This window comes from Canis lupus, chromosome 7 (assembly GCF_011100685.1).
Source record: "Canis lupus familiaris isolate Mischka breed German Shepherd chromosome 7, alternate assembly UU_Cfam_GSD_1.0, whole genome shotgun sequence".
NCBI lineage: Eukaryota > Metazoa > Chordata > Mammalia > Carnivora > Canidae > Canis > Canis lupus.
The window spans coordinates 4,754,816-4,769,677 of record NC_049228.1 but is presented as its reverse complement, the minus strand read 5'-3'; the positions used below and the strand labels follow the sequence as shown (position 1 = coordinate 4,769,677).

At 36.6% G+C, this 14,862-nt stretch overlaps 2 protein-coding genes across 6 annotated transcripts in view; one reads left to right on the top strand and one right to left on the bottom strand.

Annotated features, from left to right (window-relative positions):
• Nucleotides 1-4,996, bottom strand: part of DENND1B (DENN domain containing 1B) — a 267,328-nt gene extending 262,332 nt beyond the window's left edge. The window contains exon 1 of the mRNA XM_038541978.1: nt 4,926-4,996. Within this exon, the coding sequence (XP_038397906.1) occupies nt 4,926-4,981 (56 nt within the window). The 5' untranslated portion in view covers nt 4,982-4,996. The remainder of the gene's footprint in view (nt 1-4,925) is intronic.
• The window catches only part of LOC102154048, a 54,761-nt gene that overhangs the window by 3,133 nt on the left and 36,766 nt on the right, over nt 1-14,862 (top strand). The window contains exons 3-4 of one of the 5 annotated variants that reach the window (XR_005361835.1): nt 4,405-4,536; nt 5,664-6,028. The exons of 2 other annotated variants lie outside the window; for them this stretch is intronic. The gene's annotated coding sequence lies outside the window, so the exon portion shown is untranslated. Of the gene's footprint in view, nt 1-521; nt 566-4,404; nt 7,153-14,862 lie in introns of those variants that run through there. 2 more of the 5 variants (XR_005361834.1, XR_005361836.1) reach the window with 2 other exon arrangements.

The following is a 14,862-nucleotide window of genomic DNA, read 5'->3' as shown; positions in this document are numbered from 1 at the left end:
AAGTATTACTAAATTTCTCAAACTTCTCCTTTCATTATAATTATTTTTTCCCCAAAAAGGAACCCTACCTGGAATGCCTACATCAGGAGTTTTCAAGTAGTAGTAAGGCACCATTAATATAATGGTTTTCCCTCTCCATTTGTTGGGATTTAAGTGACAGTCATATCCCTGCATAATATAAAATTGTTATTTTTCTTAGTTTATCTTAAGTAGATGAAAACACTGCATATGCACACACAAAGCAAATCATTTTAAACAAACTCTTAGGCTGACCATGAAGCAAAAGGGATAGAAACACAGATGGACACAATTTGCATGATTTGTTGAAAATTCCAAAAAAAAGGGAAATTTTTTGAACACTTATTTTGATGATATGTTTAACGAAGCTAGTAGAACTTTCACAATGCTTATTTCATATGGAATTTCTGATATGACTGATAGAGAAGTGTGCAAAGGGCAAGCCTTCCAGTTGATATTATATCTTCATATTTCCTTTTTTTTTTTTTATTTATTCATGATAGGCACACAGTGAGAGAGAGAGAGGCAGAGACACAGGCAGAGGGAGAAGCAGGCTCCATGCACCGGGAGCCTGACGTGGGATTCGATCCCGGATCTCCAGGATCGCGCCCTGGGCCAAAGGCAGGCGCCAAACTGCTGCGCCACCCAGGGATCCCTCTTCATATTTCCTATTTGACAATTGATACTAACATTTTTCAAGACCACATTAGTCAAGAACATGGTCTATATCATTGCCAAAGAACATAGTCTATAAACAGTCTTTTTCAATGTTTTAAGCTCATGTTAAATTTTTTGCATGTGTTTATAAAGAGTATATATTCATCAAGTCTGGGGCAAGGTGTTCTAAAAATATGTCCTCGGTCAGGACTTGCCTATGGTTTTGCCACAGCTTGCTTGTTCCAAATTGCAGTTCTCTGCTATTCCCAAATAAACCCATTTCTGCTGGAAAAATAACTGACAGTTTTATTTTTAAGGTTAGCATAACCTTGGTGATCAGAAGTGGGATCCAGGGGCTCCTGGGTGGCTCAGTTGGTTAAGCACCTGCTTTCGGCTCAGGTCAGGATCTTGGGATCCTGGGATCCAGCCTCATATTTGCAGCTGGGCTCCCTGCTCAGCAGGAGTCTGCTTCTTCCTAGGCGACTGCCCCACACACACCGCTTGTGCATGCTCCCTCACTCTCTCACTCTCACTCTCTCTCTGTCTGAAATAAATAAAATCTAAAAAAAAAAAAAAGTGGAATCCAGACAAGACCCTCAACAATTCTGTGGCTGGTGAGGAAACAGATGCCACAAAAATCAATTGAGCCCATTGCTTTCTTGCCAACCCTGGAGTTTGAGGGTAAGATTTTTTCCTGCATTTAGAGCTCCGCTCTCTTTGTGTTTGAACTCTCCGGGCTGTATTCAGGTTCTATTTTAAGGTCTATCTTTTCTGAGAGTTCTTGTTTGTCCTTTGGTCTGACTCCTTTTTCAGAACCAGACTGTTCCTGGTGGAACTGTGCTGGCCTTCGGTTTCGTTCTTTCTGGAACCAGGATGCTCCTGTTGAAACTGTGCTGTTTAAGAATTTTTCTCTCTGCTCTAGAGAAAAACCTCTAAAACATGGAAGCCCACTCATCAAAATGCTTTGAGAGCAGTGGGTCCCCCCACTACTGGGACCCTAGTGGTTTTATGTTTAAGAAGTTTGGTCCTTCCTCCTGTGTGTTTCTACACTAAATGGATCAATTTAACCGAAAGTAATTTAGAACTTCAGGGGCCATGATGGGGAACTTCCAATCTCCCCAGACTTACTTGTTTTTCCTAAAATTAAATTAGAAAGCTGCATCTCCTAAGAAAAACAAAAACAACAAAGGCCTTGATCAAACATTATGATTGTTATTGATTTCTTCTGTTCCTGAACTTGAATCTGCTTGACAATTCTTTCATGAAAGAGATGACTTAAAATTTCCCAATATGATGGCAGATTTGTCTATCTGATCTTATAGTTTTATCAGTTTTTGCTTTATGTAGTTGGGGGGCCTGTGTTAAAATATGCAAACCAGTGTATAATTATTTTATATGCTTGGTAAATTTATCATTATGTTGCGACTTTCTTTAACTCTAGTAATGATTTGCCTCAACATCTAAATGGCTTTCTTCGGATTAGTATTTATTTGCCTAGGATTGGTATAACTCTTTTCATTCTATTACATTAAAACTTTCTAAGTCATTATGTTTCAGATTTATCTAACTAGTGTTAATTTTGACTTTTAGTCTGGTTTTATAATCTTTGACTCTTAGATCAGACATTTAGATCATTGCCTTTTTTTATAACTACTGATATATTTAAATTTATTTCTGCCATCTAATGTTGCACTCCCCATTTGTTGTCTTCTGATCTGTTTTCTTTTTTCTTTCACTATTGCCTTCTTTGGGGTTATTTATTTACTTATTTAATGCTGCCTTCTCCTCCTAGATTCTAGTTTGGAAGTTATATACTTTATTCCTGTCCATTTAGTAGCTATCCTAGACATTTTAACAGGTAAATTCTGATTAAATTCAGAATTTATCAACCCACCAACCTTCTCCTAGGCAGCACAGGACCTTTAAAACACCTTTGAAACTGACTTTCTCGTCAGTCCTGTAAAATTCTGAACTCCGTTCTTTCTCCCCTTTCCTTCTGGGACTCTGATTATACATACATTCTCATTTACCCCCTCCATCTCTCTTAACGTTTCTTTCATAGGCGTTTGTTTGTTTGTTTGTTTGTTTGTTTGTTTGTTTCCAATCTTCCCAGGCTAAATTCTGGATAATTTTACAGATATCTTTCTGTTCATTAATTCTTTCTCTGGCTACTAAATCTTCTGTAATCTTCTGTTAAAGCCACCCATTTAGTTTTTAATATATATTATCTTCATTTCTAAAGTTCTATTTGGTTATTTTAAATCTACTTTCTCTTTATTCATATGTTAAGCCCTTCTTTAATTTCTTAAGATATATTCAACATGTATATTTTCTATTCTATTTCTAATAATTTCAATATCTGAAGCATTTGTGAGTTTGATTCTACTCTCTGATTTTCATCTGATTCTTACTTACAGTCTCTTGTTTTTTTCTGTTTGGTGATTTCTTTTTATGTCACCTGATCCTTGGAGTTTTATATGTGGAAATGTAGTGATATCTGAAGAGAGGAGTTCTCTGGAAAGATTATTCATTTATCGTTGGTAGATGTCTGAGGGGTCACTACCCATTCAGGACACTTTCATACTAAATTCTCAACTTAAAATTTTTTTAAGCACCCATGTGAGGTCTGGCTTATAGTTAAGAATCCTTAAAGAGGATTTCTGCCCAACCACCCCCCACCCCAACCTCCAATTCTGCTCCAGTATTTGAGACGATCAGTTTCTCTTGAATCTCTTTGGAATGTCAGGTTTTAAGGGTATCCTCTTGAACTCCTCACATTAGGGAAGTCCTCAAGCCCCATGAGGCTGTAATAATTACACTCAAGTTCATTTACCTTAACAATACCATCAAGATGAACAGTGGCTCTGGTGGCTACTTTTACTTATTCCCAAGCTGCACTCTCACACACGCCACCACCAAGTATTCCTTATTTCCTTGACTATTCTTGAATGTATTTAGTAAGTTTCAAGTTTAATTTTAAATTTTTAATTAACTTCAATAGAAGTTTTGATGAGATACCACAATTGCTTAGTTTTAAATATACCATCATATAAAATGTACTAGTAACAACTTTTTATCTACCTAATAATATCCATCATGTTTAAGCCATACCCAAGTAGTCCCTGAATTATATATTTTTATACACTAATGATGAGGAAATCTAAGTTCAATGCCTTTTAGTGAGACACCTGTCCTTCTTCCCAATGTATTGTGATAACCAAAAGGTAACTCCTGGTCCCCTTCATCCATTCATACGATGTGTCAATGTGGAAATTTGCCTTAGACAGAACTGAAGGGTCACTAATACCTAGGAATAGAGCTGAGAGCTCCTTCCCTTTTTGGAACGTGGAAAGAGAAACAATATTGTAAACTCTATAATGGTATTTTTTTAATATAATACTGTTAACAATGATGCAACTTCAGTAAAACTGAACTAGACATATGGGCTGTGAGCTTCACCAATTTATATCAATGTTTTGAGTTCCAAATAATTAACTTGAATTGAACTTTTTTAGATACAATCCTCTCATGAGTTATAGTCAGCATGTATTAAAGTCAGATATTCTCTAGAATCAACTCTATATTGCCTCCTATTATTGTTCTTAGGTAACATTTATTAATAGTATCACCGTCTTCATTTACTATAGGATTAAAATCCTTTATATAAAGTATTTAAGAAGTCAGATTTCTTGAAGTCCTTAGAAAACCATCTTGAAAATATTTTACCAGGAACTGCCTTTTAGTATCAACTGAGACGGTATTGTTAAGAAGAACATTCTCCAAGAATATTACTCCTTTTTATACTTAGCAACAACATTATGAATTTGAAGCTGAAAGTGAAATTCTCCTTCAAAATGATATGTAAGTACTTTTCGAACAGAGAGACGATAAAAGAGAATATTTGGGAGCAGTATCTTTCCAGAAAGTATGTTTCACCTCTTTCTGTCACAACTCATGGCCTATGAAGTTAGCATTCAATGTTAATTTGAAAGCCAACTCTAAGAAAAAAGGTCTTCTAGTTTTGGAGACAAAAAGGCTCAAATAATTCTTAAGATCTTAATTACCAAATCTGAACATATCTATCCAAATATTTATAAAATTCAAGTTGGAAATTATGATATTTATTTATTTTGCTACTAAATTTTTAGTGGAAAAGATAATAAAATTCTCAGAAATAATACAGGAAAGATACCCTAATTTCCCCATATTTAGGGTGATTTGCCCAAAATTATAGAATCAAATTCTCTTACCTCTGACCAGCTTCTGCTAGTTCATCTTTATTTTTATCTTGGCATCTGCCAGACATTGGAAAACTTAAAGTAGTCTTCGGAGTTAAGAAAAAAGATTATCTAAAGCAGAGTATCACCAATAGACTGTAATCAGCGAAGGCAAATTTTCTTCACGGACTCTTTGAGGAGCCTCACTTGGGTTACAAGAAACAGAGCAGTGTTTGTGTAACCCTGTGGCAATGCCTGGGAAAGAATCTCCTAACCCCACCCACCAGACACTCCACATAAATAAAAACATCTTTACCATATGGCAATTCCATTCACACCCATTTAATACTCTCAGGAGAATGTGTAATCACATCCAGTGAGCCACAACATAAGAATTTACTAGAAGGAAATATATAAGAGCATCTAGTATGACGTTGATAGCTCAACAAAATCAATAACCTCTAGAAGCAACCTTAATCCTGATATAAATAATCAAAATAAATTCCTGTAAAAAACCCCAAACACACACATCCTTGTATAAGTTCTACTTTCTCAAAATCTAAAAAAATAACTGAGTAAACATTGCATGTACTTAAATCTGATCAATTCAAGGGGGAAAAAGAAAAACACTACATGCCAGCATAGAACTTAGTCAAATACCAGGTAAAAAGGTACACTTGCACAGCAGAAGATCCTTAGAATGATAAACAGATTCAAAACTTCAAAATATTTGACCACTCCTCCTTTTTTTTATTATTATTCCAAACAAAGTCAAGATAAAAATAAACAAGGACTGAGAAGTCTCCTGGGCTTCAGAAGTATGGATGTCATCTTATCTCTCCGCTGTTGTCTCTGATACTGACCCAACACATGGGTAAGTATTTGCTAAGAAAACCTCAGCTTTTAATCTTTTCTAGGAGAGACGGAGTAGCAGAATGAAACTGATAAAGGTCTTCTTAGTTTGTTGGGAATTGGCTTTCTTTGTAAAAGGACTCAGTCTAGGGGATTCCTGGGTGGCTCAGTGGTTTAGCACCTGCCTTTGGCCCAGGGTGTGATCCTGGAGTCCTGGAATCGAGTCCTGCGTCGGGCTCCTGACATGGAGCCTGCTTCTCCCTCTGCCTGTGTCTCTGCTTTTCCCTCTCTCTCTGTCTATCATGAATATATAAATTAAAAAAAAAAATTTAAAGGACTCGATCTCACCTGCCTTTCTTCATTCACTGTGGACAACTGCATTAGTCTCCTCCTGCCAACAGCTAACCTTGGCTGGAGTGGGATGAAGGCATCTGGACCCCTGATTAAGCCTGAGAGTCTACTTGCAACTTAATGGAACCACCTCACCATGTGGACTGACCACTCTTTCTCTCTGCTATCTGGCCACAACCTGGGTCTTCCCTTTAGCTCCCTCCAGGTTGAATTGTGGACGGGGAGCATATGACATTAGTCTGTGCAATGTATAATTACAGTGTGTTCTCAGTGCAGTTACTTAAGAAAACTATCAAATAGAAGCTACTAATTCCCATTCAGTGATGATAGAAAGCCATTGATGACCATACAACCCATTTATTTCCCTATGTTTTTTCCTTTAACACAAATATATTGCTCTTCCCCTTTAAATAAGCCAGTATGAATTCTTAAGTAATATATGCACAAATTCATGAGGAGAGGCCTAATATTAGTTAGAAACAACTCACTACAGCACGCCAGCTGGCAAAACTACTTCCAGTTTGTAAAAGAGAAAAAAAATGGCTTAACATTTGAATCACTATATCATTTCACACACAAAGACTTCATGTTCATACCAGAAAGACAAGCCTTACCACATTTGCATGTATCCTTTTATAGTTGTTGTGATTTTGCCAAGTGCTTTATGATCACTTTTTATTAGCTGGGGCTCTCAATAGTCCTGTGAGGTATAGATTAGTAGGTAAAACAGGTACTGTACATGATGAAGCAGGAAGTGAACTCCCTAAAGACGTTTTATTCCAAGAACGCCTGGGTGGAAGAATGCACTTTCCCCTGTTTGCCAGAGGCACCAGGAAATAAAGTTGGCCTGCAAAATACTACTGAGCCATTTTTAAAAGCCATTTTCTTCACAAAGCACATATATATCTCTTTTCTCTCTCTCTTGCTCTCTCTCGCTCTTGCTCTCTCTCTTGCTCACTCACTTGCTTAACGAAAGTGAGCAAGGCTGAATGGGGGTTTATATTTCAATTCAAAAGTGTTACCATATGGCATCCCCCTCATTGATACCTTTACCCAAATTACAAGCAGTAATAAATAGTTCTGAAGTCATACAGTTCTTTAAAAGTCCTTTGTACAAGTTGCAGGATAAACAAAAGCACTTATATAACAAACTAAAAGAGTTTGTTTTATAAAACTGAAAGAAACTAAAAAACTTGTTATTTACTTACTTGTTTTACAAATGATGAAAGTTAGGGGCGCCTGGGCGGCTCAGCGGGTTAAGCATCTGCCTTTGCCTCAGGTCATGATCTCAGGATCTTGGGATCAAGCCCAGCATCTGGCTCCCTGCTCAGCAGTGAGTCTACTTCTCCCGTTCTCTCCCTCTGTGATTGCTCTTGCTCTTGCTCTCTCTCTCAAGTAAATAAATAAAATCTTTTAAAAAAATAATAATGAAAGTTAAAGTTGAAAGAAACTTTAATGTGATTAGTCCATAGACAAACTATATCTTTGGGAAAAAGTAGCCTGAGAATTGGATTTTCTGGTTCTCAAAAATGAAAAAGCAAAACCGAAGTATGATTTTCTATGAACATTCATAAAAATAGAAAATATAACTTATATTATATATAATTAATTATGTTAATATTAATTATATATTATATAACAATATATTAATTATTATATATTATGGTTCTTTTTATTTTATGTCATATATTTGTGAAATTAACCTCCCTCTGACATAGAGTTTTAAACCTATTACATTAAAATTACATATTGGGAAAAATTTATGTGGTAGGAATTTTTTTATGCAAAATGAGGACCTAGAAAAAAAAAAGAGGCCAATGAACATAAACTGTCTAGATAGTCAAGCTGCATGTTATAAGAAATGGATGCTAGAAATAGCTGCCTGGGTAGATCTGAATTAGCAATTATCTTTTGATGGGTTCAATCCCTCGCCCACAAACCAGTCTTCAAATCTTATCTATTGTGTATCTATTATGCCTCCTCTGCCTCTAGGCTATGCTCTCTTCTGCTGTACAGTTGCCATTGTCCTGTCCAGATCTCACCCTCTTCCTTTCAATGAACACGGTCTCCAAAGATGTTGTCCTTTTGCTTCAAGCTTTTACTTTTCCTCCATTTCTAGAGAACTCTCTGTGTCTTGGCTCCCAAACTTAGTTAGTACCTGATATACGTTCTCTAGCTAGTTATAAAAACTAGTACTTACTATTCTTTGGAGAGGTTCAATTTCTTTGCCTAAGAATTCCTATCCTGTGAACCTTCACTATTACCATCATAATATATAGGAAGACACCAAAGTTCTCGGGGCATGCTTTCAGCCCACCTATAAATAGAGTTGACTGGATGCTAAGAGCCCAATGATAGGTTAAACTTTTCTGGCTCAGGTTATCAGCTGCACTTGTTTAATGATTCCTGCCTGAAAAGACCCTATGCGAAATGAAAAATAGAGTCCTTTATTTTGGCAATATGTACCAAAAAGTCTAAAATATATATCAAGAAAAAGCGTACATAAATTCAACCAAGAAAAGAAGGGAGCTATATCTTTGTACTCAGCAGGAAGATATTAAGATGCTCTCTGGTTACCTCATATTCTGTGGCACTGATTTAGGGGCTCTTACAGGAGGAGCCTGGCTGCTTTATGAGGCCAGGACAGGTTACATAGAATCACTGAAGTGACTTCATTTTTTTTTAAGAGTTTATTTATTTATTTGAGAGAAAGAGAAGACAAGTGGGGAGGAGGGACAGAGGGAGAGGGAAAAGCAGATCCCCCACTGAGCAGGGATTCCGCATGTGGGACTTGATCCCAGAACCCTGGGATCATGAGCCAAACTAAAGGCAGATGCTTAACTGGCTGAGCCATCCAGGTACGCTACTGAAGTGACTTTAAAAGGCACCCCAACACTTCCTGAAATCAGACCTTAAGCCCTGGGTACATAGGGGTAGAAGTCCCCCCACTGTAATGAATACATCTGGTTACAAACAATTCCTGATTTAAAAAAAAAAAAAAAAAAAAAAAGTAGATTAGAGTTCAGTTTCTGTTGACTTACTTTATCCTAGGCTATCCAGTCAGACTCATGCATGTGCTAATTAATGTATTAGGACTGAAGCTTCTTAGGCTGAGATTCTCCATTTAGTTTGTTTGGCAAGCATAGAATTAAGTTTAAGTGGTAAGTTTATAAACACAGTATTAATTGCTACCAAGTATTAAGGCATGTTACAGAAGACTCAAGTCATCTGTGAAAGAGAGCAGCAATATTCCAATGGCAGCTTCACTATATTTCTATTCCTACCTTTTAGTGAAGGAATTCAAAGCATAAAAATAAAATAAAATGATGAAATGTCAAGAAGTCTCTAATGACAAGTTCAGCTATTCCCTTGCACTTCAACACCACATTATGCTGCAGTGCCCCCCTGAAATCCCTCTCAGGAAAGGCCACTATATAAATTCAATTTTATCTCCCAAATGTAATCACTGTGGAATCCAAATATATTTAAACCTGGCCCTTATAGACCCCAATTACTGGTGTCCCTAATTTCCCAGAACAGCCAGAATGTATCAGCCAGAAAGTTCGAGAGGAAAGCACATGATAGAGAAAGGAGGTGATATCATGAGGGAACAGGAGTGGCAGTTTACAGTTAATATTGTGTGCATCTCTACTTTTAATGAGAACTGCCACTCACATTGCAATGAGATTTTGATTTCAAGATACTTACAGAGAAATGCACAGAACATCTCTTGTGATGCACGGGTTTTATTCAATGGTTTATAAGGGTTTAAATTTTTTCTCATGTCTTTTTTCTTTTCTTTTCATAAAGAAAAATAGTAAGGGTCAGTTTCAATTTACTGCTGTTCCCCAGTGTAATTTTCAGAAATGCTCCATTTTAGTCCAAAAGATGTCACAAGCTTATATGATACATTATGTGGTCTTCTTGAATATAGTTGCCTATTTTTTGAGAACTGAGAAAGAAAAAAGAGGAAAAATATACACTAAGAGATTTACTACATATTTTGAATATATTTTTCATTTCATCCTCACAGTCATTGAGTGAGGCCAAGTTTTTCTCCCTCTCTTATGGATTCAGCTCAGAAAGATAACTTTCCCAAAGTTATGTAAGTAAGCTTCAGGTCTCCTGGGTCTTAAGCCATCCAAGCACAGGATTTTACTGGGTGAATCACAGACTAAATAAGCAAGTCGAAGAGTAGCAAAGATTAAGGAACAAATTATTTACATTCCTAAAAACTAACCAGCACTCTATTAGCTGTCCTGCCAGGGTGCCTATTGTGTGGAGCCATGGGACCACCAGCCCATGCTAACCATAGCTCCGGCCAGCCAGCAAAAGTCACCAAGTTATTTATAGTCTATGTAAGGGACAGCCATACATAAGACCATGTCTTCAAGTTTAGGAAAAGTAGCTGTTCCACCCAATCCATAGAAGCAAGTACAGAAAATCAAGCAAAATGGGAAGACAAAGGAATATGCTCCAAAAGAAAGAACAAAACAAAAGCTCAGAAAAAGAACTAAGTGAAATGAAGATAACCAATATACCTGATAAAGAATTTAGAGTAATGATTATAATGCTCACCATTATGAGCTAGAGGCTAGAGGAAGAACTCAGTGAGATACTCAATAAAGATACATAAAAAAGAACCAAACACAGTTGAAGAATACAATAACCAAAATTAAAAAATACACTAGAGGGAATCAACAGATTATCAAATGGAGAAGAACAAATCAGCGATCTGGATGACATGGTAATGGAAAGCATCCAAGCTGAACAACAAAAGGAAAAGAATTTTTTTTAATGAGGAAAGATTGGGGTGCCTGGGTGGGTCAGTTGGTTAAGTGTCTGCATTCAGCTCATGATCCCATGGTCCTGAGATTGAGCCCTGCATGGAACTCTCTGCTCAGTGGGGAGTCTACTTCTCCCTCTCCCTTTGCCTACTGCTCCCCATGCTTGTGATCTCTCCTTTCTCTGTCAAATAAATAAATAAAATCTTCTCTAAAAATGAGGCTCTCTTGGACAACATCAAGTGAATAAATATTGGCATTATGGGAATCCCAGGAGAAGGAGAAAAAGAAAAGGAAGAGGAAAGAGAGAGGGGGACAGAAAACTTTTTGAAGAAATAATAGCTGAAAACTTCCCTAACTTATGAAAGGAAATAGACATCCAGGTTCAAGAAGCACAGAGTTTCAAACAAGATGAACCCAAGGAGGCCTACATCATGATACACAATTAAAATGTCAAAGGTTAGGGGCACCTGGGTGTCTCAGTTTAGCATCTGACTCTGAATTTCAGCTGAGGTCATGATCTCAGAGTCATGATCAAACCCTGCCCTGGGCTCTGTACTAGCCGTGGAACTTTCTTAAGATTCTCTCTCTCCCTCTGCCCCTCCCCTCCTCCTCCTCCTCCTCTCTCTCTCTCTCTCTCTCTCTCAAAATAACATAATACAATACAATATCAAAGGCTAAAGATAAAGAGAAATTTAAAAGCAGGGAGTTACCTGTAGGTAAAAAAGTTACCTACAAGGAAAAAATAAAAAATATATAAAATAATAAAATAAAAAAATAAAATAAAATAAAATAAAATAAAATAAAATAAAATAAAAAGTTACCTACAAGGGAAACCCCATAAGGCTGTCAGCTGATTTTTCAGCAGGAACTTTGCAGGCCAGAAAGTGCTGAAAGGAAAAAACCTATAACCAAGAATACTCTTCCCAGCAAGATTATCATTCAGATTTAAAGGAGAGATAAAGAGTTTCCCAAACAAACAGAATTTAAAGCAGTTTATCACCACTAAACCAACCTTACAAAAAATGCTAATGAGACTTCTTTAAGTGGAAAAGAAATAGCCATAATTAGACATAAGACAATTATGAATAAAAAGATGTAAACTATGACAGGAAATTCATGAAATGTGGGGTTGGGAGTTAAAGAAGGGTTTTTTAGAATGTGTTTGAACTTAAGTGGCTATCAAATTAACATAGACTGCTATATACTTAGGGTGTTATATATGAAACTCATATCATGGTAACTACAAATCTAAAACTTATGATACATATACAAAATGTAAAGACACTGCAAAACTGTAGTCATCAAAACAGTGTGGTTCGTCCACAAAGATAGACACATAGATCAATAGAACAGAATAGAAAGTCCATAAATAAACCCACACTTATATCTATATATGTAGATATATAGAGACATATATATAGATATAGATAAATAGATATCAATTAATCTACTACAAAGGAAGCAAGAATTTGTAGTGGAGAAAAGAGTCTCTTCAAAAAATGCTGCTGGGAAAACTGAATAGCTACCTGCAAAAGAATGAACTGGATCACTTTCTAATACCACACGCAAATCTCAAAAATAAACTCAAAATGGATTAAAGACCTAAATGTGAGACCTGAAACCATGAAAATTCTAGAAGACAGGCAGTAGTTTCTCTGACATCAGACATAGAAACATTTTTCTAGGTATGTCTCCTGAGGAAAGGGAAACAAAAGCAAAAATAAACTATTGAGATTACATCAAAATAAGAAGTTTTGCACAGCAAAGGACACCATCAACAGAACAGAAGGGCAATCTACTGAATGGGAGAAAATTGTTAAAAATGATATATCTATCTAATGTATCCAAAATATATTTTAAAAACTTACATAATGCAACACTAAAAAAAAAAATTCCAATTAAAAAAATGGGCAGAGAACCTGAATATTTTCCCAAAGAAGACATACAGATGGCCCACAGACACATGTAAAGACGCTTACCATCACTAATCATCAGGGAAATGCAAATCAAAACCACAATGAAATATTACCCTACACCTGTCAGAATGGCTAATATCAAAAAGACAAGAAATAACAAGTGTTGGCAAGGATGTGGAGAAAAGGGAACCCTAGTACACTGTTGGAAATGTAAACTGATACAGACCTTATGGAAAACAGTATGGAGGTTCCTCAAAAAATTAAAAAATAGAAATACTATATGATCTAGTAAATTCCACTACTGGATATTTATCCAAAGAAAATGAAAACACTACTTCAAAAAGATATATGCACCCTTATGTTTATTGCAGCATTATTTACAATTGCCAAGATATGGAAAAAAAACCAAGTGTCCATTGATAAATGACTGGATAAAGATGTGTGTGAGTGCATGCGTGCGTGTGTGTGTGTGTGTGTGTGTATAATGGAATGTTATTCAGCCATAAAAAGGATGAAATCATGCCATTTTCAACAACATGGATGGAACTAAAGAGTATTAATGCTAAGTGAAATATGTCAGGCTGAGAAAGACAAATACCATATGATTTCACTCATGTGGAATCTAAAAAAATCAAATGAATAAAAAAGAATCAATAAAAAATAGAATCAGACTTATAAATACATAGAACAAACTAATGGTTGCCAGAGAGGGGAGGGGTGTGGGGACAGGCAAAATGGGTGAAGAGAAGTGGGAGATACAGATTTCCAGTCATGGAACCAATGAGTCATTAGAGTAAGAGGCACAGCATAGTCAAAGATATTGGTAATAGTGATGTATGGTGACAGATGGTAGCTATACCTGTGGTGCGCATAGCATAAGGTATAGAGAAGTTGAATTACTATGTTGTAAACCTGAAACTAATATAACATTGTGTGTCAACCGTGCTCCAATGAAAATTTTTTAAAAAGTAATCAGCCCTCTAAATTTCATAACCATGTTTCAAACAGAACACCCATCCAGTTACTCCCCCTTAGCTTCTTTAAAAATATCCACAGCACACCTGTTGCAGGCACAAAACATTAAGACTCAAATTAATTCCCAAACAATAGTGCCATCTGTCACTGTCCCAAAGCAATATTTCTCCTCAAGTAATATTAGCCTAGTACTTACAGCCTGTCACTTGCTGTGAGAGTCACACCTTACTTTGGCTTCTAACGTGGGGTGCAAGAAGTGTCAGCCTCATTTTCCTTCCAGCTTTTATGCCTGTGTTTCTGTTTATCCATCCCATCTGGAAGACCCTTTGTCTCCCTGCTAACTGTCCCTCAAGGTTCAGCTCAGGTCCTGCCTCCTTCATAAAAGCTCCGTTTACTGGCTTGAGTCCATAATAACATCTCTCCTTTGTGTTTCCATGACACTTTTAGACAATTTCCAGCTGTACGATGTTTGACTACTCTTTGCTTTATACACATACATAATTTAAGCACTTCCAATTATAAATACCTTAAGAGCAGGAACTATGATTTCTGCTGTGTGTATGTGTGTGTGTGTGTGTGTGTGCACACGTGTGCATGTATCCCCTCTGTAATACCCCACATTATGTAGGGGCCATTTGGTATTTAATAGGGTTTTACTGGCTAATTGATGCAGTGATCGAGTGACCATCATGTCAAGAAGAAAAGAATGATAAACTGTATGTTATATTGTTATTCTGGAAATCTTAAGACTCTCTGGATTTTATTACTTTCAGGATGGATCCATCTGTAAAGCTTTCTTGTTTCCCTAAGATTTTTTTTTAATTTTATTTATTTATTCATGAGAGACACAGAGAGAGAGGCAGAGAGAGAAGCAGGCTCCATGCAGGGACCCCAATGTGGGACTCGATCCCGGGACCTAGGGATCATGCCCTGGGCTGAAGGCAGGCACTTAACCGCTGAGCCACCCAGGCGCCCCTGTTTCCCTAAGATTTTAAGTCAGAAAGACAATTGGTTCAATATATAAAATTAGGCTTGAAAGAATAAAAAAGCTAGAAGAGAAAGTGAACAAAATATATGTCTAACATTAAT